The 25,937-nt window shown below is 50.2% G+C and overlaps 1 protein-coding gene across 1 annotated transcript in view; it reads right to left on the bottom strand.

The window, feature by feature from the left end:
• Positions 1-25,937, bottom strand: part of FSIP2 (fibrous sheath interacting protein 2) — a 60,145-nt gene that overhangs the window by 22,822 nt on the left and 11,386 nt on the right. Inside the window, 7 exon segments of the mRNA XM_014466932.1 lie at positions 1,713-4,149; positions 4,189-9,153; positions 9,156-9,462; positions 9,464-10,190; positions 10,284-10,689; positions 15,029-15,168; positions 24,129-24,255. Of these exon segments, the coding sequence (XP_014322418.1) occupies positions 1,713-4,149; positions 4,189-9,153; positions 9,156-9,462; positions 9,464-10,190; positions 10,284-10,689; positions 15,029-15,168; positions 24,129-24,255 (9,109 nt within the window).

Raw genomic sequence — 25,937 nt, 5'->3', positions numbered from 1 at the left:
AGGGAAGGCCAGCCCAGCCAGACATAGGACTCCCTTCTTCCTCCCACTCAACAAGATATTTACTGCAAACCATACACCTGGTTGGGGTGGCCAACTTCTTGGAGGGCTGGTCAGAGCGCCAGCCTTGGTTCTCAGAGCTCCCTCAGGACACAGTCGTCTATCTACCCCCCACGTGTGGGAGGAGGCAGGTCTCTGGAGGTGGGAGGGGTTTAGCTGAGCTTTGACTGCTTGAAAGAGGGTCCCATGTGGAGATGGAGGGAGCAAGGAAGGAATATTCCACATGAAAGGAGGACCATGAGTGAGTTCCCTGGGAGGCACCAGACACCAACAGGATGGAGTCACCTATCTGCTTTTGTTGGCTTCGTTTTCCTTTATTAAGTTCTGTCAGGCCCTGCTCAGGGACAGGCCGTTTAGGAGCCTGAAGCTGCAGTTACACACTGCTCACCTCAGAAGAAAGGCCAGTTCTAAGGCTGGAGAATGACCTCTGCCTGCAGGTGGCGGGACTGGTAGTATATGCTCTCATATTTGAATGTCGGGCAAGTGATGTATCTGGAGGCGATGTAGCTTACTGGTAACTGGAATTATTGATCCAGTTCAGAGCTATTAAAGTATTATTAGATTCCATTTTATGAAATTGCCAATAATCAACAGGTTTGGACATGCAAGAATGGCTATTACATGTGGTTCAACCTAACATATGCAGGCAAACATTCTTAGAAAGGGAGTGAAAATACCTTTGTAAGAATATGTTTATAGTACTACACCTAAAAGGAATTTAAGAATACTGCAATGTAAACAAAACCAGGTGTTTAGCAAAGCGGGTGTGGCTCAGTGGTTGAGCATCAACCTATGAATCAGGAGGTTGTGGTTTGATTCCTGGTCAGGGCACATGCCTGGGTTGCAGGCTGGATCCCCAGTGTGGGGCGTGCAGGAGGCAGCCGATCAGTGATTCTCTCTCATCATTGACGTTTCTATCTCTCGCTCCCTCTCCCTTCCTCTCTAAAATCAATAAAGATATATGAAAAACAAAAACAAAAAAACCCCAGATGTCGAATGCCACTGCTCTTACAAACTGTGACTAATAATGGCAAAGACGTCAACTGTACACCATGAAAAGATGAGTTGCTAACCTGCAATCCGCTAACTGTGGCTTTGGCATGAAGAAGCCATGCACGAGAATCTTAAAAACTCTTTGGAGCTCATGCCTTGTGCTCCACCGGCTCTCACATAGTCCCTTTGTCTCTCATCTAGGATGCGGGAAACTGAACACCACACCCTTTCAGGTTCCAACCCCGTGAATGCTAGACTCTGTCAGGGTCCTGACACAGTAAGAAGTACCAAGTCCCCACCTCCAAGGCTGTTTTCAGAAAGATGGCCCATGCAGCTCCGTCTAGAGCGGTGATGGCGAACCTATGACACGCGTGTCAGAGGTGACACGCGAACTCATTTTTTTGGTTGATTTTTCTTTGTTAAATGGCATTTAAATATATAAAATAAATATCAAAAATATAAGTCTTTGTTTTACTATGGTTGCAAATATCAAAAAATTTCTCTATGTGACACGGCACCAGAGTTAAGTTAGGGTTTTTCAAAATGCTGACACGCCGAGCTCAAAAGGTTCGCCATCACTGGTCTAGAGACCTTTAAACATATCTGACTGTTCTTTTTCTAAATTATGTCAACGTTTAGAGGAAGTTCTCTCTCTTGCTTACCTCTGGTTTTGAAGTTCTGGAAATATGTGACCACACATGTGGTTACATGTCTTGCTACCAAATTGATTTCATTTGGACCCAGTTCATGATCAGCAAAAGCAATGACTTCAAATTCCTTCACAGTCTTTCCCTTCGGGTCGCTCTTCTCCCACTTTTGCAACAAAGAAAAGTCTCCCCTGCCGGCTCCCGGGTTTCTGCTTCCTCCTCTGGGGGCGCAGCGGGTCCTGTCACCCCACATGGCGAGCACACTTTTCTTCTCCTCCTTTTGTCCTGCAGGGCTTGGCGTGGACATGAAAAATGGTTTCATTGTCTCTGTGCTTTCGTTAATGGGTGGTTGACTGGGAAACCCATAGCTTGACAACACAGTATTGACAATATTTTCTGCCGCTAAACATATCTTGAGTGGAGAAACAGTTGTCTGAGTTTGGTTAGGCCCACCAACGGGTTTTGGGGTCCCGTAATGAAACACTTTTGGGTTTTTAGCTTTTCGCATTTCTATGAAGGACAGGCCTTGCTTCAGTGCTTCTTCTGTGGACTCAGTCACCCGTTTAGCCAGTTTTTGTAAGATACTGCCTTCCGGCGTGGTTTGATCAAACGACCATTCCCTGGGGCCGTAGTCTGGGACCTTGTTTCTAGAGGAGGTTGGCGCATTTCCTGAGTCAGGCCTTTCCCTGGGCTCCGAGCTTCTGACCGGGCCTTCTCTGGGGGCTCTGGCACATGAAGGTACGTTGGGTGGGCCCCTGTACCTTTTCTTCGTGTCGTCTTCAGGATAAAACATCAAACCAGGAATGCCAACCCGTGGAGGAGGCCCATTCCCAAAATGAACTTCCTTTGACTTGGGAATTTTCATATCAGTGGAGAATGCAAGATGATTAACAATGTAGGTATTTTCCACTCCCGGGAACAAACTGGGAAGGTTTTTGATCAGAGACTCACTGACATGCGTGCACTGGTCCATCAGCGCGCCGATGATCTCACTCGCTGCCACGTTCTCGTGCAGCGCGCTGCCCGGCGGCTCCGCTTGGCCTATCTCCTTGTCCAGCTTGTTCTTGAGGACACCCAGCATGTCGCTGGTGATGGCCACAGCGCACGTAAGCAATTCTGAATGGAATGAGTGGACCTGCAGAAAAACATTCTGTACATGTTCCTTGGAAATCATAGCACTGGACCTGCCATCATCAGCAAGCTTTTTCAGCGACTGCAGTTTAGGGAACATCTTTTTGCTTAACAGCCTCTGCTGGGCCGGAAACAGGTTTTCTACAGGCATTTTCACTATTTCGGAAAACTCGTACTTGCAGGTGTGTTTGAACTGCAGGTCTACAAACGCCTCCAGCATGCCCAGCACCCTCTCCACAATGTCCAGGACAATCTGCTTGGTGGAGCCCAAAGACATGTGGTCCTTGGCGTCCATGTAGTAGATGGGCGCAGCGCCGAGGACGTCCTTGGCCGGAAGGCCGTGTTTGCTCTGGGCGGCGTGTTCCTTCCTACTTGCTGGAGTTTCCTTACTGTCCCGGGTGGGCATCTGGGACAGAAAGCACAGCTGTAGTTTCTCAAGTAGCATTTCAACGATCTCCCTCGAGAACATGTTGATTTGTGCCTTGGTGGCCTCCGCTCGCGTCGATGTTCCTTTAAGGCGGTTATGGAGCCTGCTTTCCCAGTCCTCGGGGTGCGTCAGGTTTAAGAGGGAAAGATAATATTCTAATTCCTTCGATTTCATTGAAATGACAGTCAAAACATTTTCAGCCACTACCAGCAAGTTACATTTTTCACTTTCCATGTCGTTTGCTTCTGCCTGCCATTTGTCAAACATTTTTTTAAATATCCCGTCCTTGGGAAAGATCTGCTCGAGCTGGGAAGAGACGTTTTCCAAGTAAAAGCAGGCCTGCGTCTCAGCGAAGCCCCTCGCGCCCGGGCGCCCCGGGGGAGGCTTGAGGTCCGAGGGAGCCGAGAAGGTGCCCGGAGCGGCCAGGCTGTGGGTGCCCGGTGCGCACACCCCTTGCAGAACGGCGCGGACGATCCTGTTGGCTGCCCCGATTTGGTCAAACGGCAGCGCCTTCATACTGACCACGGCTCTCGTTTGCGTGGCCTTTTCAAACTCGGTCACGGTCGTCTCCAGGATCGCGCTGGTCACGTGCGTGGCGTGCGCCCTGAGGTCTGCGGCGGGCAGCCTGGCGCCCCGCGTGCCCTTGGCGTCCCCGGCGGTGAGCGTGTGCGGCAGCCCCAGGCAGGTCTTGGACTGGCTGCTCCTCAGAGTCCTCTCCCCGGGCCCCACCTTGGTCTTGCTCTTGGCCCTAGCACCACCAGGGCCCAGGGGCGACTTTGTCTTCAAATTAGGCAGAGAAGTCACTTTTGACTTTGCTTTTACACTTGTCTTAAAACCTGGCTGGAGGCTGCCCTTCGGGTTCACTTTAAGGCTCTGGAGCCTTTGAGGTGGCAGCTCATCAGCACATCTCTCAGGGGCCTCTTCCAGGTAAACGGAGGCAAACTGCGTGATCTTATCGAGCACCCTTTGGACCAACTCCTCCCCCACCTGCAGCGGCGAGTGCTGCTGGGAACTGCTGTGGAACAGGGGGGCGTTGTGGTCGCCTGGGGAAGGGTAGGCCTGTGGCATCACGTACCCCATGGAATTACTTCCTCTCCCGGCTTGTTTGGCTTCTCCCACGCACGGCGGCAGCTTAGGGAAGGTGCCGTTGCCTTCGAAGGCTTCCTTTTGGTGACTGTCATGTAAGGAGGTCACAACCACAGCGTACATTTCCCCCAAAACACTCTCGACTATGTCGTTGGCTACGCCGTTAATATGGGACTGGACGAAGTTTTTGTGTGTTACGTCTGATGTTTTAGCTTTAGGGTTAGATGCCGCGTAGGGGGCTTCATTGAATGGAGGCAGGTGGCCTTTGATTTTCATTACTTGTTGGTGCACTTTCCTTAAAACCTCTTTCACTGGAGTGAGCAAGGCAGCCTTTTCTTTTTGCTTGGATTCCCCACGTCTCATAAATATTTCTTCCAAAACAACTCTCTGGCTTTCCTTTCCCACTGCCCGTTGGTTTTGTTCGAACGGGTACTGTGAAAACAGAGATAACTTGGTGTTTTGGTCCAGCTCTCTTTGTCCTAACAGCATTTCCTTGGGTACAGCTAACGGTGCAAATGCGCCAGGATGGTCTTTTGCGTAAAACTGAAGTTCATTTACAGACCTCTTAGCGTTCAAAACCTTTAAGGTGTTGTTGACAATCTCACTCACAATGACGTTTTCCTGGAAGGAAATATTGTTTGGATGTAGATATGCCCTTTGGATTTCCAGGTCCAAGTCGTTTTTAATAAGCTTCAGAATGACACTGGCGATGACGTCCGCGTATTCCTTAAGGCTGGCTTGGGAGAGGTGAATGGCGGATCCCCGTTTTTGTCCGTAACTCGCAAACGCGGGATCTGCAAGTTCGTGGCTGAGAACAGTTTCCGTTGATAGTTTCAGGACGTTCACATTGGGCACCCTTTGGCTTGGCTCACGAAAAACACTGTCCTCGGGCTCACAGGGCTCCAGGCCAGGGCTAGCAGAGGGCTTCTCTGTGGGCTGGGAAGCAAGAGTAATTAATGAGTCTATTCTTTTGGTGGCGAAAGATTCTAGCTGGTTGACGATAGTTTTGGTGATGAAGTGAGCGTTGTCCTCACAGGGGTCAGGGGCGGGCCTCCTGGGGTCTTCCCTCCCTACCACACTTATCTGACTCGCCACAGCGTACTCGGGCCTCACATTGTTTGACGACGAAAAGCGCTCTGTGTCTCCTTCCCTCTGTGAGCCCGTGAGCGGCGGCAGCTGGCACTCTGTGCGTGGGAACATATCGCAGGAGGGAAGGGGCAGTCGTGCCGCAGGAGCGCGCTCTGGTTTTGTGCCGAGCGTGACGGCGGAGCTGAGGTTATGAAGGACAAGGTCCACGATGTCGTTGGAGATCAGCATGACGTCCGACTTGGGGACAGAAAGTGGTGGGACGATCTCGTTGGCACCCTCTATGGACAGCCCGGCGTCGGCAGCCGGATGTTTCCCGGCTGCGAGGCCTCTCGGCAGGGGCGTGGCGAAGGCCAGGTTGTTCTGATGCAGCGTTTTTTCATAAATGTCGCACAGGATGCCTTCCATGACATCCTGTATTTGGAACTGCAGCCCTTTGCGATACTCAGTCCCGTTGAACATCCTGTCCATGACGCCTTCCTGCCGACCTGCGTGACGCTCTTCGTCAGACTCGTGTTTGTCAAACTTGCCTTTGGAGGAGACGATTTCTAACACCGTGTTCACGATCTGACTCGCGATCCCTTCGGAAACCACGACGTTGTGCGTTAGGAAAGGACTCTCCCGTTCTTTATCTAGCTCGTGCTTGATGCCTTGTAAAATTTGTCTGGCCACTTCTGTTGCGTGTGTGTTTAGCTTATTTAAAGAAAGCTGGCACGAGTTGGTCTTTTCCAGAAAACGATCCACGGAGCAGGGAGAAAACCCGTCATCCGGATACAGGCCTTTGGCGGACAACGCTTTGCTCAAAATGCTCTTCCCTTGCTGCACGGGGAAAGCCACTGGGACTGTGAACTTGATTTGGGGACAAAAGAGAGATTTTACTTTGTAAGTAGCGAAGGTTTCTAGGTTTGTTAGTATCTCCTGGATGATATCTTCAGCCACGTTTCCTTTGGCGTTGAGTCTGGGCGGGACAGGACACGGATTCCCATCCAGCACAGGGACTGAGGACTGCTCCGCGCAGGCGGGGACGTGGAAAGAAACGTTCGCTGAAAAGGTGATGGTCTTGTACCTGTTTTCCCCGGCGTCTCTCTGCGTCATGGCCGCTGCGTAGAGCTTATGCATCACAGTCGTGACCACATCACCCACCACGATGGTGACGTCGGCCTCGGACACCAAGGGGCCCGTCCTTTGGTCGATGAAGGGGACCCACGTCGGCGCCAGCGGCTCGCCACCCGCATCATGCGGGGCGCCCCCCAGCGGAGGGCAGGAGAGAGAAAGCACGTTTAATTGGTTGACCAGAGCCCCTTGGAAAATCTCGTTCAAAATGTTCCTGATGATGGGCACGATGGGAGATTTCTGTGGCTCCTTCAGTTTCCCTTCAATTTTGTTTAGGGTCCTTTCCAGAACCCACTGCTTCAGAGAACCCGGTTGCGTTTCTCCCCTCGGGAGGGTTCCCTCGGCTCCAAGTTCCTTCTCCGCAGGCGCAGCGTCTTCTAGACACGGGTCTGGCTCGGCCCCTCCGGGCAGGAAGTTCCCGTAGGTCGGCCGGTACCCGCAGGATTCCATGGTCCTCTCTTCGGATGCGGTGTCGTCCAGCACATCTGAGGACACCACGTCTATAATCAAGTTGATCACATTCTTCAGAAGCTGTTTCTCCGGGGATGGGCTCTTGGCGCTGGCCCGCAGGTCCCCGGGGCTCCCGCCGAGCTCCGTCTGGATGGCCTTCAGGATGGTGCTGGACGCCTTCTTCGCGTGCATGTACAGCGCCGAGCGCAGCAGCTCCTCGCAGGCGTCCACGGCCTCGCTGGCGCCGTCGCACTGCAGGTCCACCTGGGCGCGGGTCTTGTCCCCCTTGCTGTTGGGGTCCAGGGCTCCTAGGTTGCCACTGGCAAACCCTTCCAGCTTCGCAAACACCCCGTTGAGGATGTCGGTGGCCAAGGCCGTCAGTCTGTTTGGATGCGTTTCTCTCGTGCTCCCTGTTTTGCAGGGCCCGGGAGCAACGGTTTTCGCATCCCTGCCCGTCTCCTCTCTGTTACTCTCCCGCAGCATCCTGGACAGGATGCCGGAGATGATGTCGGTGCACTTGGCCATTTCCTCAATGATTGACTTGAACGATAGGTTATCGATTTCCGGGCACTCGGAGGCAGCTGTCATCCCAGAACCTGCGCAGCTGGTGTCCGCGTCGACCCTGCACAGCTTCGCGAGGATGCCGTCCAGGATGGTCTGGGAGAGGAGCTGGAGGTTAGGGTGCAGCTTCACGGCCACTCCCCGGTTCTCACTCGTCTTCTCTCGGGGCGGCTGGCCCTCCGGGCGGGCTCCCAGGAGCTTGCACAGCATCTCGTACAGGGTTTCCCCAATGCTGTCCAGCACTTGCAGTTTGCCCTTGTCTTTGAGCTCTTTTCCACAGGGGTCGCTGTGGATGGCACATGGAGTCGCCAAGTAATGGTAAAAAGCTTGTTTCTCCTGCCGACTTGGAAGCGTGGGTGGTTTGCCAACATCGTCCAGCCCACACGCCACCGAAGGCCTTGGCTCATCGGGAGGGAGGCAGACGCTGCTCCGGTCGGAATGTGCGCTTGACAACATCTCGCAAATGCACGTCAGCAATGGGGAGGCCTTGATGTCCTTGCTGAGATCCGCGTCAGTGTCCGCCGAGAGCTCTCTGCCTCGGAGGGGCTTGCCGTCGTCGGCTTCCCGCGGGCTCTGGCTTTTCTGATCGAGTTCCAGCTCGTTCTGGATCGCTTGCAGAACGATGCCCACCACCTTGGTCGTGTAGGCGCTCAGCTGGCGGTGCAGCGAGGACGGCCCTGTGCAGGGCGGTGTGGAGCCCACGTGCAGTTTTGGGTAAATGAGTCCCTTCAGCTTCTTGAACACCGTGTCAATGATGTCCCCCGAGATGTCATCTACAGCCTTCGGCTCACATGTCTCAGACCCGAACGGGGACGGGGTTTCAGGGCCTACGTCAAGTGAAGACAAATACTTCACTTTCTTCTCGCTGTCAAACCATATTTTCAGTGGTTTTTCATGTGGCGCCTCTTTGGCCACGTCGGGAGTGTGAGAACGGCCCAGCGGAGTCTGCCGCCTGGCGGGTAGGACAGAACTTCTGGGGGTGCCGGGGATGCGGTTCAGGGCCTCGTGGAGGATGTTGATCACGGCCTCGGTTATGTCCTGAGCCACCGTGGTCACTTCTCCCACGGAGAACAGCTGGTCCCACTGGCCCTGAGCCGGCAGCCCTCGGGGCTTCCCGGAGAGAACGGCGGTGTCCTTGCCGGCCCTCCCGCCCGAGGGGCCCGGAGGAGGAGGCTGCTCCTTGAGCATCTCCGTCAAAATGCCTTTGATCACGTTTGCCGACGCCTCTTGTATTTGGTGCCTTTGGTCTTGGCTGAAGGTCAGCGTGTCTTTAGTCGAGCAGATTTTTCCCTTTAAAACTTCTTTCTTGTGAACACTCGGCCCCTCGGTCTCGGATCCCTCGCAGAACACGACTCTGCTTCTGAGGGAAGCGGGCCTTGGGGGCGGTTTGCTGTCTCTGTCCGAACGCGCGCTCCTCCCTGTGAACCAGCACTCGGGGTCCCGCTCCTGCGATCCCGCCTTCTCGTTCCTCAGAGAGGAGTCTAGCGCGCTCTCCACGAGCCTGTCGATCTCCTCGCTGTCGTCATCGGAGTACAGGACCATGCCCGGCACGTTGATGGGCGGCAGCGGCTTTCCGCGGCCCCGGGGGCCGCTGGCCCCGCGTGGTTGCCGGCCAGCCGGTACTTCTCCTCCGTGGCAGGAGGGCGTCGGGGCCGGGGGCGCCTGCCCTTGGGCGCCTCGGCCTTGACCGGCTCCTGGTGCAGCTGCGTGAAGATGTCGTCCAGCAGCCGGAGAAAGACCACCGTCTCCTCCGACGCCACCAGCCGCTCGTTGTTCAGTTCGGTTTGGACGTAGCCGAGGATGGTGCTGATGGCTTCCTCGATGTAGCCCACCAGCGAGGACTGGGCAAAGATGCTGGAGATCAAACTCTGTATTTCCTCCTTCATCGGGAAGTTGGCCCGCCGGCTCGGGGCCCCCTTTCTTGGCGTCGGCTCTCTGCAGGGAGGTGCCCACGGGGCCGGGCGTGCGCTGCTGGGAGGGGGGCTTCGCCGCGGACGCCAGGTGGGGAGGCTCGTCCTGCTTCCCCGACGCCAGAGCCATCAGCTTCTGCAGGATGGCCTGCACCATGTCCTCGGCCACGTCGCACATGGGCTCCGCGGGCTGCGGCAGGGAGGCCGACGGGGGTCTCCCGCTGGGCGGGAGGGGGCCCTCTCCGATGGGCAGGAAGCTGGGCATCATTTCAACTGGCCAATCTTCCTGCGAAAACATCTCCACGCACCTTTTCTCGACGGCGGACTGGAGCTTCTCGAGCATGTTTTCCACGATCTCGGAAGCCACGGAGCTGATGTCCACGTTGGAGAGAACGTCTCCTAGTTCGGGCTCACTCGGTTCAACGAAAACCTCGGCGGTGACGGAAGAAATGGCGGGAACGGCCTGCGTTAGGTCGGACATGATTTCCTGGAAGATGCTCTCTAAAATCAGCTCCGTTTCCCCTTTCAGGTGGCATTTAAAGTTCACAAAGATCTTCTCTAGGTTCTTGATTTCAGCTTTGGCTTTTCGCTTCGGAAGCAGCGGGCCCTCCAGGCCGTCGGTCTCCGTGGTGGCATCCTTGGACTTCTGTGCCCCTCCCTCAAAAAAGGCCAGGAGGTGGCTGTCCGACTTGCAGCTTCTGAGCTTGGGGTGGGCATAGACCCCGGTGGCTGTCTTATATGTGAGGGTCGTGGTCACGGGTGGGCCGTCCGTGCTGTAGGTCTTCTCGACCACCGTTCTCTCCACGTGGGCAGAAGGCGGGCCTTCCTCGTGGTAGGTCTTCTCGACCACCGTCCGCTCTATGTGGGCGGAAGGGGGGCCTTCCGTGTGGTAGGTCTTCTCGACCACCGTCCGCTCCACGTGGGCAGAGAGCGGCTTCAGCGGCGTCGGCGGGTGCCGGACCGCGATGTCCACGGCGAAGGCGCGGGGCTCCCCGGGGAAGGTCTTGCTGGTGGCCGTGGTGTAGCTGCCGTAGGCGAAGCCCTCGCTGCAGGTGCTGCAGAAGCTGGAGCTCTCCGAAGACAGGGAGGACTCCGCGGCCCTGGAGTACGCCTGGCTTTGCAGCCTCTCCTCATACCTGGTGATGGCTGGGTACAGGATGCTGGTCACTGTGGCCACCACCCAGGCCATTATGTTCTGAAGTATACTGTTCAGCTCGTCAGAAGTCACCTGGGAGGGAGCAGGCAGGAAGGAAAGGAAAATCATGGAGCCACCCTCTCTCTTCTGGGAGAGAGGGTAGCGTCTACCTGTTTTTATAACAAGCCCTGCATCGCTGCATGTCATCGTGGTCATAAAGAGAATAGGTACAGAATCTATTGAGACCTTCTGATTAATTTCAAGTTGGTTTCATCTGTTCTACTGTAAAATATTTTTATAGATGTTTCCATTTGATTCACATTCCTGCTGAACTCTCCCTGACCCCAACATTTTATTTTGCTGGGATAGCTGACTTTTTGATTAAAAAGAAAGGAAGAAAGAAAGTCACCAAATTGCTCTCTAGAATCCTAACATGCAAGTATTTCAGCAAGAAGCAGCATCGTGTCTATGACCCAGCAGATTTCTAAAAAGACACCAGATTATTTCTAACAAAGTATTTTCAAAACTGATGTTGTGAAAACACGTGGGTGCCTGTAGAAGCGCCTGCCAGCTACCATGTGAGGATGGGAGACATTTCGTCTCTCTGCCCCGTTCCTGATGCAGGGATGAGCCTGTGATCTGTGGTGACGACAGCTCGTTGTCAAGGGTCATTTGGTAGAAAACCTAGAGTGAATGCTTTGTGGAGATTGAATGCCTTTGTACCCAACAGGAGAGTATCAGTGCAGCGTGTCTTGGGTAGGAAGGCTGAGAAAAGATGATGCAATGGAGGCACCATTAGCTTAGATAGAAAACAAGGGCCGAGCTAGAACTGGGTCTGTAAGAGTCAGGAGGGCCGAGCCAGGGTCGGGAGTTGGAGAACTTCTCCTTTTGAGCGGGAAATATAAACCGAAGGATGGCCATTTCCTCAGAGGCCAGGACAAGAGTAGAAGCAGAACACGCTACGTACCTCTGATGACTGAGAATCTCCTTTGGGCTTGCAAAATCTCGATTTGTTGCCTGTCATAAGCTAGTAGACTGTTTTTAAATTGTTATTACTTTTAAGACATAAAGGCTGCAAACAGGAATTGGCAGCAGAGCACGCAAGGCTTTGTATAGGTACAAGGTGAACGATAGGATTCTTGTCATGAGGCTGTTCACATCCCCAACATTGCCTGACGTTAGCATGGCATTCTCCACGTTTCAGGCCAACATTCAACGAAAAGGTAACACGTACGTAGCATACTCTCTCCTGATGCATTTGAGGGTGTTTGGAGGCACCCCAGGGACAGCCATTTTTTTCCTGCTCTAATCATTTTAATTTCCTAGAGATAACTTTTTCACTGATTGTACAACATCTGTTGGATGACAGCATATGTTGCCTAATACTTGTCTCATATAATCGTATCCTAAATCAACTACATTAAGAATAAAATCTAAATTTTCACAGAGGAAGTAATTGCCCTAATCCACTAACACATACAAAGGAGGACATTCAATAAACGAGTATATTGTGTTTCTTATCATCAGAGGCAATAGGCCACAGATCTGCAGTGTCATTCTTTGGCTAGGTGGGAGGAAGTGTTTCCAACCTTGAGATGCGAAAAAGAGATATTCCTAAAGTTTTCTATGTAGTGAACTATGGAAAATAGAATCTAGTTTTCAGTTCCATTCTATCCCATTATGATATTAAACTGAGAAATATTCCCTGGAATCAAAGCTTTTGTATTTGCTCCACTTACTATGAACTGAGCAGGTGTCCATGCGGTAAAAGCATACCAGAGTGCGTGTTGTCCTCCAACCCCTTGTTCTTTCCTACCTGGTTGTGACTTATAAACCTACCCTCCTGTCTGTCTGCCGCATGTCTCAGTTGATGGGTGACCAGGTGCCTTTTTATGTGACTTTCATGGGTGACTAGCCCTCTTCCTATGAACATGGCGAGGGACAGACCCAGGCATCCCAGCCTATCAGTCAAGTCTGCACTAACGGTTTCCCATGGGAGAGTGGGTGTGTGTGTCTGATGATGTCCTTATAATGGGCAGGTCCCTTAACGCCCCTGTCCCTTCTATCCCCATGAGACCCCTTCCTGCAAGGCCAGCATCCCCTTTGGTAAGAACTCTAGACCCCTACAAAATCCAAGAATTAACCAAAAGGAAACATTAAAGAAGAAAATAAGGGCAAAGAGAGAGACTGATAGCCAGAGAGGATTACTCATTATTTGGTTCACAGCTCTTTTCCTATTATGACCCAGTAGAAAGTATTATTAATATGCTACTTTATCAATGGATTTTATGATACGTACTTTTTTTTGTAGGTAATTCTGTTGCCTGTAAAGTCAAGAAAGGGGATCATTGAGTTATTACTTAAGGCCAAAAATCTATGGAAACTTTTCTCAAATTTCTGATCATTTCTGACCAGTGTCTCCCCTTTATATCTGAGAGTTTTTCTACAGAAACTCAAAAGGAAGAATAAACTTTATTTTTGTCAACCCACCTCCAAGACCCACCCATTTCTCCTCCTCCTCCTGTACTGACCCACATGCTTTATTACTCAGAGGAGTGATAGAACATACCTGTATAAACTGCATAAAACACGTCTGCCTGAAAATCCCCCAGGGAGAGTGTGGGGCCGCGGAGCGGAGAGGCAGGCGGGGAAGGAAGAACACCCCCTTGTCTACTCCAGCATTTGAGCTTAGTGCTGAGCGGGACCCGCAGACGGAGCCTTCACTACGTCCCAGTGGCATACCGTTCACGGTGGACTAGAACTTGTGTGATTATGAAAATACTAACTTACAACGACACATGAATGTCCTTAGATACTTACATGTTTGAGAAAAATGGTGGAGGGAAAGTATTTGGGACTGGGTCAGGATCCTGTAGTCCTGTTTATCAGAAAAAGAAAATTACAGTCGGTACCCTTCCCTAGCAACTTATACAACTGCCATTACTCCCCTGCAGTGGGTGTCTATTCTCTGCTGTCCCGGCCTAGTTTTAAAGTCTGCAGAAACTCACTGTCATGAAGCGCCAACCCTCCTTTAGCAAGGCATAGCATGCACCTGCACTCTGCTGTTCTGACCTCCCTGGCCAGCGTCCTCTCAGCTGGTCTTTCAGGTATAGACTGTGGTCCAAACACACAGAAACACTTATAACTCCCTCATGGACCCCGTCTCCGTGCCTCCGAGTCCTTGTTGTGCTGCGTCCTTTGTCGGGAGGACCCTCTGCCTTCCTGTCACGTGTCTCTCTGGTCTCCTTCAGCCTGCGTTAGCCCCCCGGGAAGCCTTGCTCACCATCTGCGGAGTCAGTAAATCTCCGGCTGTTTCTCTATTGCCCCGATGTGTGTGCACACGCAGTCTTTACCGTACTTATTGCATTGTGCCCCGTTATCGGCAGGCCTGTCCCCCCACTTCACGGGCACAGCCCTGGGTGAGAACCCTGGGTTTTCTTCCTTCAGCCCCAGACCCGGCACGAATTGGAGCCCAGTAAGTGTTGGCGGAAAGGATGAGTGAAAAGACTGCGTGTTTACCCAGTGGCTGGGCTGGTGTTTACCTGCGTCGTAGCCATAGCTCGGTCTCCTGTTTTGTTTTTTATTCCAAGAAGCGTTGATGTCCTTCTGTGTAACACAAGCAACGAAACAAACAGATTCCCTCAGAGGGTTCCCCGGGATCAGAGCCTCAGCTCCATCTACACACTGCCCTGCAGAAATCTAAGGTTTGGAGGACATCCCTTACATGTCAGTTTTTAAGATGCCTGTCCATGGTGTGCTGTTTCGATCACATCTGTCACTTACAGAATTTGAAACAGCACAGTGGCATCATAGGAGGGCCACAGGAGCACTCACCCACTTGGTGACCTGTTCAGCCACTGGGACTCAGAATGTGTTTGTGCTCACATCTAAGATTTATGACAAAAAGACCCCCCTGTAGGCCCAGTCGGGGGAAGGCACGGGCGGGTCTGACCCCCTGTAGGCCCAGTCGGGGGGGAGGCACGGGCGGGTCTGACCCCCTGTAGGCCCAGTCGGGGGAAGGCACGGGCGGGTGTGGGGAACTCCATGCACAGTGGCCCTCGTGCTCGCTCTCCTGCTGGAGGACCTGGCTTGAACCTGTTCTCTTCTCTGGCAACGAAAAACACCCAACCGAGTCAGTGTTCCGGGGGGTCCATGAGAAATTCAGCGCTCAAGGCTCCTATGGAAGACCCCCTGCCTTCGTGCAGAGCAAATTCCCACTTCCCGAAGGCAGTTAGGTGCTCAGCAGAAATGCCATTCTTTCCAGAGGCGAGACCCCCCAGTGCCGCCCTCGCCAGGAGGAAACGCTGTGTCGGGCAGGGATGCTAGAAAGCCTGTTCCCCAGCACCTGCCCGAGCTCCACTCTGCGTGGTCCCTTTGCGAACGACATGCTTTGATTCCAAGGATGGTCTTAGAATGGTACCTCATTCATTACGTTTGTACGTGTGCCAAAAGAAATGTTGTATTCGTCAACTTTTGTAGGCCCCAGATAAGACTGTGAGGATTTGTGAACATTTCTTGTGGGTGAATTCTGAGCAGAAAGAAGAGTGCCTGGAGCTGAGGTGAACGCGGCACCTAGAAAGAAAACGCGATGCTTTTACACAGAGCAGGTCAGACTGCTGGAGCAGGGGCGAGTGTACTGTGTTAATCCTCACCTGAGGGCATTTTCCCGCTGGTTTTTAGAGAGAGTGGAAGGGAAGAGCCAGAGCGAGAGAAACGTCCATGTGAGAGAGACATATCGATTGGTGACCCCCCACATTTGCCATCCCCACCTAGGTATGTGCCCTTGACCAGAATTGAACCCCTTCTGGCCAACACTCTATCCACTAAGCCAGTGGTCAGCAAACTGTGGCTCATGAGCCACATGTGGCTCTTTGGCTCCTCGAGTGTGGCTCTTCCACAAAATACCACGTGCGGGCGCACGTACAGTGCGATTGAAACTTCGTGGCCCATGCGCAGAAGTCGGTATTTTGTGGAAGAGCCACACTCAAGGGGCCAAAAAGCTGCATGTGGCTCGTGAGCCGCAGTTTGCTGACCACTAGGCCTGGGTGAATATTAATGAGTAGAATTGATCCAGTGTTCTCCCTGCTGAGCTATCACAGTCACTGGATTACCATATGGGGGATTTGTCTGAGTTAAAGAAGTATCTAAAAGGATAGCATGGAAAATAAAATAAAATAAAATAAAATAAAATAAAATAAAATATAAAATAAAATAAAATAAAATAAATAAAATAAAATAAAATAAAATAATAAAATAAAATAAAATAAAATAAAATAAAATACAATGAAATGATAGCATGGCCTTTTTCGATGATCACTGACTACAGATTTCCAGTGGTTCACCATCGGTTCCAAGGAAAAGTCTCAAATCCTTAACTTCTGTTCCTAATTTATTTAATATTACGACCAGCTTAATCCCTATAAGTAACCACAGACCATGGCCTGGAACACTTTTCACGTCATTCAGTCTGCAATGAAAAACTTCTAACAACTTGAATGACCAAAGCTGTTGGGTTTTTGTTGTTGTTCGTGTGTTTTTTCAAAAATACATTTTCATTGATTTCAGAGAGGAAGGGAGAGGGAGAGAGAGATAGAAACATCCATGATGAGAGAGAATCATGGATCAGCTGTCTCCTGCATGCCCCACACTGGGCATGTGCCCTGACTCAGAATCGAACCATGACCTCCTGGTTCATAGGTCGACACTCAACCACTGAGCCATGCCAGCTGGGCCCAAGGCTGTTTTCTTAGGAAGAACGCTTTCACAGCAAATGCATGGTGCATGAAGGGGAGGAGGAAGAGTGGGAGGAAGGGGACTAACGTTGGGCAGGAGCTGTAAGAATGGAGCAGAGGAGAGGGCCAGGGAAATAAAGAGGGCAGATTGGACAGAAAGAGACCACTTTGGGATGCAAACTACAAGAAAGAGGAAGAGTCCCAGATAACGCGGTTTTGTTCCTGGGTGAACGGGGGCAGGAAGACGATGCATCTGACGGTATTGAATTGAGGTCATCATTGGCCGCTGGGTGGAGACGTGTGATGTTTTCTGCTTGTATATTTAGATTTGTGTAAGGAAGGAACTTTTTAGGGACTTCCAGAAATCTAACAAGACACATAAAAACTTAGCTGGTTTGGCTCAGTGGATAGAGCATCGGCCTCTGGACTGAAGGGTCCCAGCTTCGATTCTGCTCAAGGGCACATGCCCAGTAGGGGGCGTGCAGGAGGCAGCTAATCAATGAATCTCTCTCATTATTGATGTTTCTTTCTCTATCTCTCTCCCTTGCCCTTCCTCTCTGAAGGCAATAAAAATGTACTTTTTTAAAAACACACCAGAAAACCTTTATTGTTGAGAGTATTACAGATATTCCCCCCCCCCCCATTACTCCCCTCTATCCAGTTCCCGCCCCGCCCCAGGCCTTCACCACCCTATTTTTTGTGTCAGAGGTAATGCATACATGCATATGTTCTTTGGTTAATCTCCTCCTGCCCCGCCTTCCCTCTAAATATTTCTTTTTTTAAAAAAATATATTTTATTAATTTTTCACAGCGAGGAAGGGAGAGGGATAGTGAGCTAGAAACATTGATGAGAGAGAAACATCAATCAGCTGCCTCCTGTACACTCCCCACTGGGGATGTGCCCGCAACCCAGGTACATGCCCTGGACCGGAATCAAACCTGGGACCCCTGAGTCTGCAGGCCAACACTCTATCCACTAAGCCAAACCGGTTAGGGCCTAATTATTTCTTTAATGTACATTCCACTCAAGGGGATAAGGGAAATTGGAGGTGCTGTCTGGCGGGGTTGCTGGCACTGCTTCCTGGGGACACATTACTGTAACCTGCTGAGCCATAAAGTGTCAGTAACTTACTCTGCCTGTCACGATACACAGCCATACTGGGACCCTCATTTCCACACTTGGCCAATTTCAAAAGCCACACTCACAAAGCAATCACTCAGGTACTTGGGCTAATTATACCATCTATAATCATCAGCCATCTTACACCATGCTTTATTTTCTAAGATAACCACCATTTTTATAATCAGGTGAAACAAATAGCTTGAAAAAGTATGGTGAAACCATAATTATATTCTTAATAAACAACAAGACAGTTATATTTTTTTCATTTTCTTACCTTTGCCATTGGTAGTACTTGATTTTCTAGTTATCAATCCATCTTTCTATGTGGTACAACATTAAAGAGAAAAAAACATTTATTGGTGACTATACTGGAAAAGATTTTGCCTTCTATGAACCAAATACAGATTTGTTTTCACCCCTTTATCTCCTAATTCTCTCATGAAAATTGTTTCAGGAACAATAGGTCTTACCAACTTTCTTGGACACCTTTCACGGGAATCTCAAATCTAACTATTTTGAAATTGAGTTCGGCATATAGCAATGTACAAATTTGTTCCTCTTCTAATATCCTATGTTTTGTTTAAATCATGGAGTCCATTCAATGGTCGGTTCTAAAAGTTTAGAGTCACTCAGTTTATTTCAGGGAAAGATAATCCAATCTGCTCTAACCTAATCTAATGCTTACTGAACACATTGCTTAGAATCAAAATAAAATTCATCATCCCAGAATCTCATTTTATTGTAAAAACATTTTGCTGTGTCTCTCTGGCCTGCTAGACAGAGTTCTCAAGTGCTTGTCTTGCTTATCTTTGTATCCTGTGTGACCCCATTCTCTCATTCTCCCTCCCCTCTGGCTTAGCACAGAGCTTTGCCAACAGTAGATGCTCAGCAAATATTAGCTGTGATTATAATTGCTAAATGTTTGATTAGGTTAGTTTCTCCTAAATTATAGAATGAGTTTACACAAAGGTAACTCAGCAGTGTCAAGGAAAAGGGTCAGATCTCAAGAACAGACCCTGATATTCCTCAATAGTCAGTGCCCTGCTAGTAGTGAAAGAGAGAGTTCACAGAGGTGAACGTTCGCCAGGTAAATTACTGTTCACCATACAAAAGTTTGGGGCATCATTTCATACCTTTTGTTCAGTACCGTTATCGCGAAACATAGCTGGATTTGATGAGTTTCTGGTAACATTCTTGGATGTACTTGGAGATTGACGATCACCTATTGTCTGTTCTAAACATAAATGAAAGAAAAAAAACACTAGGTTGTTTTTTTAAAAAACAACAACACAAAACCCAACAACTTATTGAAGTATGATTGAAGTATAAAAAACTGTACTTATTTAAATGATTTTATCAATTTTAAAATGTCTATAGCTGTGAAACCATCACTGAAATCAAAATAACACTCCCAATACCCTCAAAAGATTTCAACCACATTTGTAGTCCATCCATCTTGCTCTTACCATCCCTGAACACTACTGCTCTGTGCCTCTCACACAATGTTATTTTACATGAATGGAATCCTAGAGGATGTACTCTTAATTTTTGCCTGGCTTCTTTCACTTAACACAATGTCACATGTATTAAAACTTGTTCCTTTTTCTGTGTGTGTGTGTGTGTGTGTGTGTGTGTGTGTGTAATTTTTAAGAAATGCCAAAGTGTTTCCCAAAGTGGTTTTACCATTTTACATACCACGTACCCGTGCAGCAGCATTTTCCCTCTCATTGATGTTTCTCTTTCTCTCCCCCTCTCTCTTCCTCTCCGAAATCAATAAAAATATCTTAAAAAAAAAAGAATGGCTCCCATGCCACTCTTCTTAGAGCAGAGACTAGATAGATCAACCCCCACCCCGTGCCCGATAGGTACCACTGCACTTTCAGAATTCATCTTTTCGTGGAAAATGCCTCCCAACTAGACTTAAATTTATAGGTCTGATCCCCTGACAGTTGTGCCAGCTAGACTGGCAGCCTGGTGAGGCTGAAAACAAGATTTTCCATTTAGCATCTTTTCGTTCAATACCACTGAGTTTGTTTTTATAAATATCAGTAAGACCAGCCTGGGCTGCATTAAATCCCTGAGTTTGAGAAGGTCACTGTGGGTGAGATAATTGCTTTAGACATTGAGAATTTAGGTTCAGGCTCTACATTTTAGTAGACGTGGGGCCAGTGGTGTCATCATTGTGTTCGTTGTAAGACCCCTTTGGTGTTTTATGCAAAAGTCTTTGGAATTTAAAAGTGGGATCTGCCCTAGCTGGTTTGGCTCAGTGGATAGAGCGTCTACTTGTGGACTGAAGGGTCCCAGGTTCGATTCAGGTCAAGGTCACAGGGTTGCAGGCTCAATCCCCAGGAGGGGGTGTGCAGGAGGTAGCCCATCAATGATTCTCTCTCATCGTTGATGTTTCTTTTTCTCTCTCTCTCCCTCTTCCTTCCTCTCTGAAATCAATTAAAAATATATTTAAAAAAATAAAAGTGGGATCCATGGAGCTTCAAGATGTATGACCTTGACCTCAGTGGTTCTGAGTGACACTCAGCTGCCCCCAAGGCCGCCCTGTCTCTTCCCAGGTTTCTGAATCCTGATGAGACTCATCGAATTACAGGCTCAGGGAGGAAAGAGTTTGGATTTTATTCTTTAGATGCTAACTGATAAGCACACAGGGACTTAACTGTCACATGTTACTTTCCCCCGGAAATTTAATTGTGGGAGGAGATCAGTGTTCCATTTTGAACAGTCTTGTACTTTTGATCGTGTAACATTTGGAGCAGTGGTTGCCAACTGGTGGTCCGTGGGGTCCCAAAGGTTGGCCACCGCTGATTTGGAGGATGTTGAGGCTGCCTGCTGGGTTCGGGTGAGCTCTGACAGACACGTGACATAGTACGGTATGAGCTAAATAACTTCACGGTGGCTTTGCAGTTCACGTACTTAATTTATGACTCACTTCAGAGTTTCCTAAAATCGTTTTGAGTATTATAAAATTACTTTGCAATTTGTTATGTTTCCTGTACTGTTTGTTTAATGGCGCTGAACCTTCACTGAATTTTTCTAAAATGATGCTATCGTGTTAAGTTTGAAACACTAAATCAGTAGTTAGAGATCAAATTCTGGTAAGAAACCCTCTCAACCAGTCATTGGACAACAGAGAATAGAGGATGTATCTCCATTGAAGCAAAAGGGGCATCTAAAGCCAGCCTTTTCCCAAATTACTTTTTAGTATTTCTTATCTCACTAATCAATTACCATAGCCTCCTTTATTTGGTTTTTGGTCGCCAACAGTGTAAATTGTCTTTATGTCTTCAGAAGCCTTCTTTTTCCTCATTGGAATATAAGCTTAAAGAAATGTAAGAAAACACTTATTTTTAATAATGGTGAAGACAGAATTACCCAAGATAGACCCCCTTTTCCTGGCCCGAGGAATTAAATTCTATGCTAATTGCCAGTGGGCCAGTGGGGAGGCAATGAGGAGCTGGGGAGATGTGAAAGGAAGACAACGACAGGTCTTGAAAGAGTATCCCTTCTGATCAAACGAGGGACAGAGCCCATGGACCCAGACAATAGGGTGGTGAAGACCTGGGGGGTGGGTACCGGGCTGGTGGAGGCAGGCAAATGGGAAACATCTATAATAATTTCAACAATAATATGTGTGTGTGCGTGTATACACACACACACACACATATACACACATATATATATATGTATACACACACATACACACACACACGCACACATATATATAATAAAAAAGAAGATGTGATATATATAAAATATGGACTATTATTTAGCCATAAAAAAGAATGAAATCTTGCTACTTGCAGCCACATGGATGAACCTCGAGGGCATTACGCTATGTAAGATAAGACAGAAGAGAAAGGCAAATATCAGACCATCTCTCTCCTGTGTGCGATCTGAAAGTAAGTAAATAAGCCAAGTTCGTAGATACAGAGAACAGGTTGGTGGTTGCCAGAGGCAGGAGTGGGGGGAGGGAGATCTGCATGAATTATTTTTTTTTTAGTTTAAATAAAAAATAAATAAATGAGAGCCAGTGTTTTCTCCTGGCCCAGAGGAGAGGCTACCCCAGCTCGAGTGGACAGTGCAGTTTCCTCTCTGTGGGGAGCGCACCAGCAGCCCAGCGTGGCCACTGCAGTCCTGAGACGGGCCCACAGCCCGGCATAGGCAGCCACATCCACACTTACCCCTTGTTTGTGACAGAGAAGATTCTACTAGCTCCCGGTCCTCGCCATGCAAGGGGAGGGTCCTCACGGTGCGCTCAGGGGTTCGTCAGAGAGATGACAGCAGAGCCATCCGTCCCCACCGGAGCAGGTCCCCTCAATGGGCCCTTCCTGCCCTCTCTGTGCCCCTGGAGCCGTGTGCTTGGTGGGGACGACATCACTACCGAGCTATGCTTTCATGTCCTCTGAGAAACATGTTGCCTCCATAGCATACATTCACCTCTAACCTACTTCTTCACAAAAGGGGGATTTGAGGTAACAAGGGTTTAAAATGCCCACTTGAAACTCCTTTTCCTACTAAGTGAGAAAGTTCCCAGTTGATGAGGAAGGAATATGTATAGTTACTGAAGTGATTTCTGAAGTGGGGCATTGCTGTTATTATCCCAATGAGCTGAATTGATCGAATTAGCTCATTCAGCAAACATACATGTAGTCTATACATACATACATGCATAGAATGCTAGGTGCCCGAGAAACACCGAGGTTGCAATGTGAGGACTGGTGAAGGTGGCTGGGAGTCTGTAACACGTGGGTCAAGGATGGCACAAAGCAGCCCTGGCTCGTGTGGCTTGGTGGGTTGGACCATCGTTCTGTGCACCAAAAGATGGTGGGTTGGGTTCCCGGTCAGGGCACATGCCCAGGTTGTGGGTTCGATTCCCAGTCGGGCATTGTACGGGAAGCACCCGATTGATCTTCCTTACATCGATGTTTCTCTTTCCCTTACTCCCTCCCTCCCCTCCCTCCTCCCTCCTCCCTCCCTCTCTCCCTCCCTTCCTCTTTCTAGGATGAATTAAAAAATAAAATAACAATGCGGCTTGAATGCATCAAAAAGGAAAAAGAATGACCCAGGGCACTGCAGGGACTCCAAGGAGAGGGACGCTCCAGCTGGGTCTATTCAGGACAGCTTTCTGGAGCTGACTTCACAGCCGGGTTTGGAGAGCTGGTCAGTGAGCGTGCAGACCAGGCTGAGGAGACTGGGAAGGGGAGGCCTGGAAATACGGAAGGTGATGTGTGTTTTAGGAGCAGCCTTTCATCTCACTTGATTGGACAGTGAACTGACTTGAGTGCTCACTGTGGGCCAGAACGTTTAAACAGGAGTATGCGCTTTGTCTCCACATGATGGCAGTGAGGCTCAGAGGAGTGAAGTGACCTTCCAGCTATTTGCCTGGTAGGGACGCCGTAAAGCGGGGCGTGGACTCTCGCATCTGGCTCAAGAGCCTGGACATGTTAGCGACTAGATCACAGCTGCCTTCAAGGAGACACAGGAAATACAGAAAAACATTAGACTTGGTGAGGACTCTAGACGGCGATCAATGAGAGGACCGGCTGCCTACAAAGGCAGAGCTCCGTTTGAGAGGTCCTGGGCTCCTTAAGTTGTGGGGCCAGGAACAGAAACAGTCAGGAGAGTTGAAAGCATCGTTACGTCGTCGTTTAAAAATGGGTTTGAAGTGGGTTACATGGAGAGCCGGTGGAGACCAGTTAGGGGCTTACGGGGGTGACACAGGTAGGCGCTCACCTGGACACAGGACCAGGGGGCAGAGGCTGGCTGGCTGGGATGCTGTGCTGATGGCTGCATGGGGGGTGACCGTGTGTTCCCGATACTACAGGGTCACAGATCATTAAAACGAGTCTACATCTTTGTGTTCTGGCCATGAAATATTCATGTTATGAATTAAATTGATGTGATAAAGTCCCCAATAGTTTTATAACGTTATCTATGAAAGGAATCCAGTAGAGATCGGGCCTGGCCAAGTCGTGGCCTGATGTTCCTGCCTTAAACTTTCTCCATGTCCTTTTTCCCTCCCATTCCCTCACTCCCCTTCCCTCTCTAAGTCCTCAGCCCTCCTCCTTCCCTTGCTCTGTCTCCGGTACTGACTGCTGTTCTTTCTGGCTGGCGACATCGCAGAAAACTCGGTTGGCATATCCTGGCCTTTATCTTTCATGCAACTTTTTTAGGTGTTAGCAGTGGTTCTCAACCTGTGGGTCGCGACCCCTTTGGGGGTCGAACGACCCTTTCACAGGGGTCGCCTAAGACCATCCTGCACATCAGATATTTACCTTACGATTCATAACAGTAGCAACATTACAGTTATGAAGTAGCAACGGAAATAATTTTATGGTTGGGGGTCACCACAACATGAGGAACTGTATGAAAGGGTCGCGGCGTTAGGAAGGTTGAGAACCACTGTAGCAGCAAAGAAGACAGGACTTTACGTCTAGAGAAATTGGTTAGAATTGCAGCGTAGGCAGCCCTGTCTACTGAACCACGCTGTAAGGTTATTTTGGTGTGTTTTTACACACATGTCTACTCTTCACCTTGAACGGAATAGGGGAACATCTAGAGCTGCGCCTGGTACAGAGCAAGGAGAGCAAGCCCCGTTTTACAGGAGCATTTCCATCCACACACAGCAACGTGCTCTCCACAGAAGCACCGCTGCCGCGAGCGCTTACATTCAGAGCACGCGCCCTCCTGTCCTCTGTAGTCTGGTGTATTCTTCCCCGTGTCTTCTCTTCTGAGGCCATTTTGTTGCATTTTTTGTAAGTGATAAGCCATTTTCTTCTCTAAAAGAACTTGTTTCTGAAACGTTAAAGAAAATGCATCGGTTCGCATCACCTGGCCATTGAGAAGCGCAGAACACGCACTAACGGTTCGAGGGCACCTGGGACAGGAGCTTCATCCTGGCGGGTGGCCGGTCAGGTTGTTGGGGCGCCGCCAGGAGGGGAGCCGGGTGCGCTTCCACTTGTGCTCAGACACGACGGGCACACACAGTTCACTCCCCGCAGGAGTTCGGGGACCTGGTCCCGAGTCCGGTCGGAAGGGGCTCTGCCTGCCTAGCGTGCCCGGGAAGCTGAGGGCGTTTTAATCACCTTCCAGGGCGGGGGGGGGGGGGGTGTGTGTGATTTCCAAGGGACTCGCCCACAGTCACTCAGGCCGGCCCGAGGGAAACATGATAGAACCCTGACATGCGACTTCCTTTTGTGAACCTCCAGGCTAAGAGTGGCCCTGGAGGTGCCAGAAAGGGGGTAGCTGCCCAGAGCGAGCCCCCGCCCTCCTCAGGGGGTTCCCTAGCAGAGAGCGGAGCAGCACCTGCCTGTGGCCAGCGGCTCCGGACCACAGCCAGGACCATCTGTAGGGCCGGGAGCACCGGGCTCTGGGCCGCCTGCCCCGCCTGCCCCGCAGCCACTCTGGGGACTTGCACTCCCGGTGCATTGGCGGGGGAAGCAGGACGGGGGGTAACTAGTCCCAGGTTAGACACGGTCTGGCTCCATCTGACACATTTTAAAAAGCAAGACCACACCGATCAAAGGGTTTCTAAATAAATCATCTCCATCCAAGAAAAACAACAACAATGAATAGTATTTATAAGAAAAAGATTCAGCACCCCAAAAGTCAAGTTCATGGTATCAAGCATCCGCTCAAAGGCCGCTAAGCATACAAAGCAGCAGGGAACAATGAGCCATAAGACAAGGAAATAAGTCAATCCCAGACGCTCGCAGAAATACTGTGCGTGAGGCGTGCCTCTGGGAGGGCGTGTGCCCGTAGTTCATGGCGTGGTGCTGGGATTGCCAATCCTTTCGCTCTCTCTTTTTTAAAACAGTTTGAGACTCAAAATCTTAAAATACTATGTCTGATTTAAAATTAAAAGCATTTACTCTGAAATTAACTGATGGGTGAAATGGAGAACTTTCCCCAAGAAATTTTGATTCTAAGAAAAAATCAGTCCCATCACTGGTTTCCTGTAGGAATTCCAAGTGCGGCTCATGGTGTGGGACCGTCAAACCCTGGGCGGTGCTTTCTGTACTGTAGTCAGAACCAGTGTGGTCCAAGGTGGGAACCGTGTTCATCGCTCGGAGCTGCTGCCAACCCCATTCGGGGCGACACACTGCGGCGCACATGTCCCTCAGAGCCCACACTAGCCCCGCCTGTACCCCGCAGAGGGAGGCCACACTAGCCCCCCCCGGAACCCCGCCGAGGGAGGCCACACTACCCCCCCCCGGAACCCCGCAGAGGGAGCCCACACTAGCCCCACCTGTACCCCGCAGAGGGAGGCCACACTAGCCCCTGCCTGTACCCCGCAGAGGGAGCCCACACTAGCCCCCGCCTGTACCCCCGCAGAGGGGAGCCCACACTATCCCTGGCCTGTACCCCGATGTGGCAGAGGGAGGCCACACTAGCCCCCGCCTGTACCCCGCAGAGGGGAGCCCACACTGTCCCTGGCCTGTACCCCGATGTGGCAGAGGGGAGGCCACGTCTACCTT

Source organism: Myotis lucifugus, unplaced genomic scaffold (genome assembly GCF_000147115.1).
Source record: "Myotis lucifugus unplaced genomic scaffold, Myoluc2.0 scaffold_368, whole genome shotgun sequence".
Lineage (NCBI taxonomy): Eukaryota > Metazoa > Chordata > Mammalia > Chiroptera > Vespertilionidae > Myotis > Myotis lucifugus.
The sequence above is the reverse complement of the archived record's forward strand: the minus strand, read 5'-3'. Positions and strand labels throughout refer to the sequence as shown.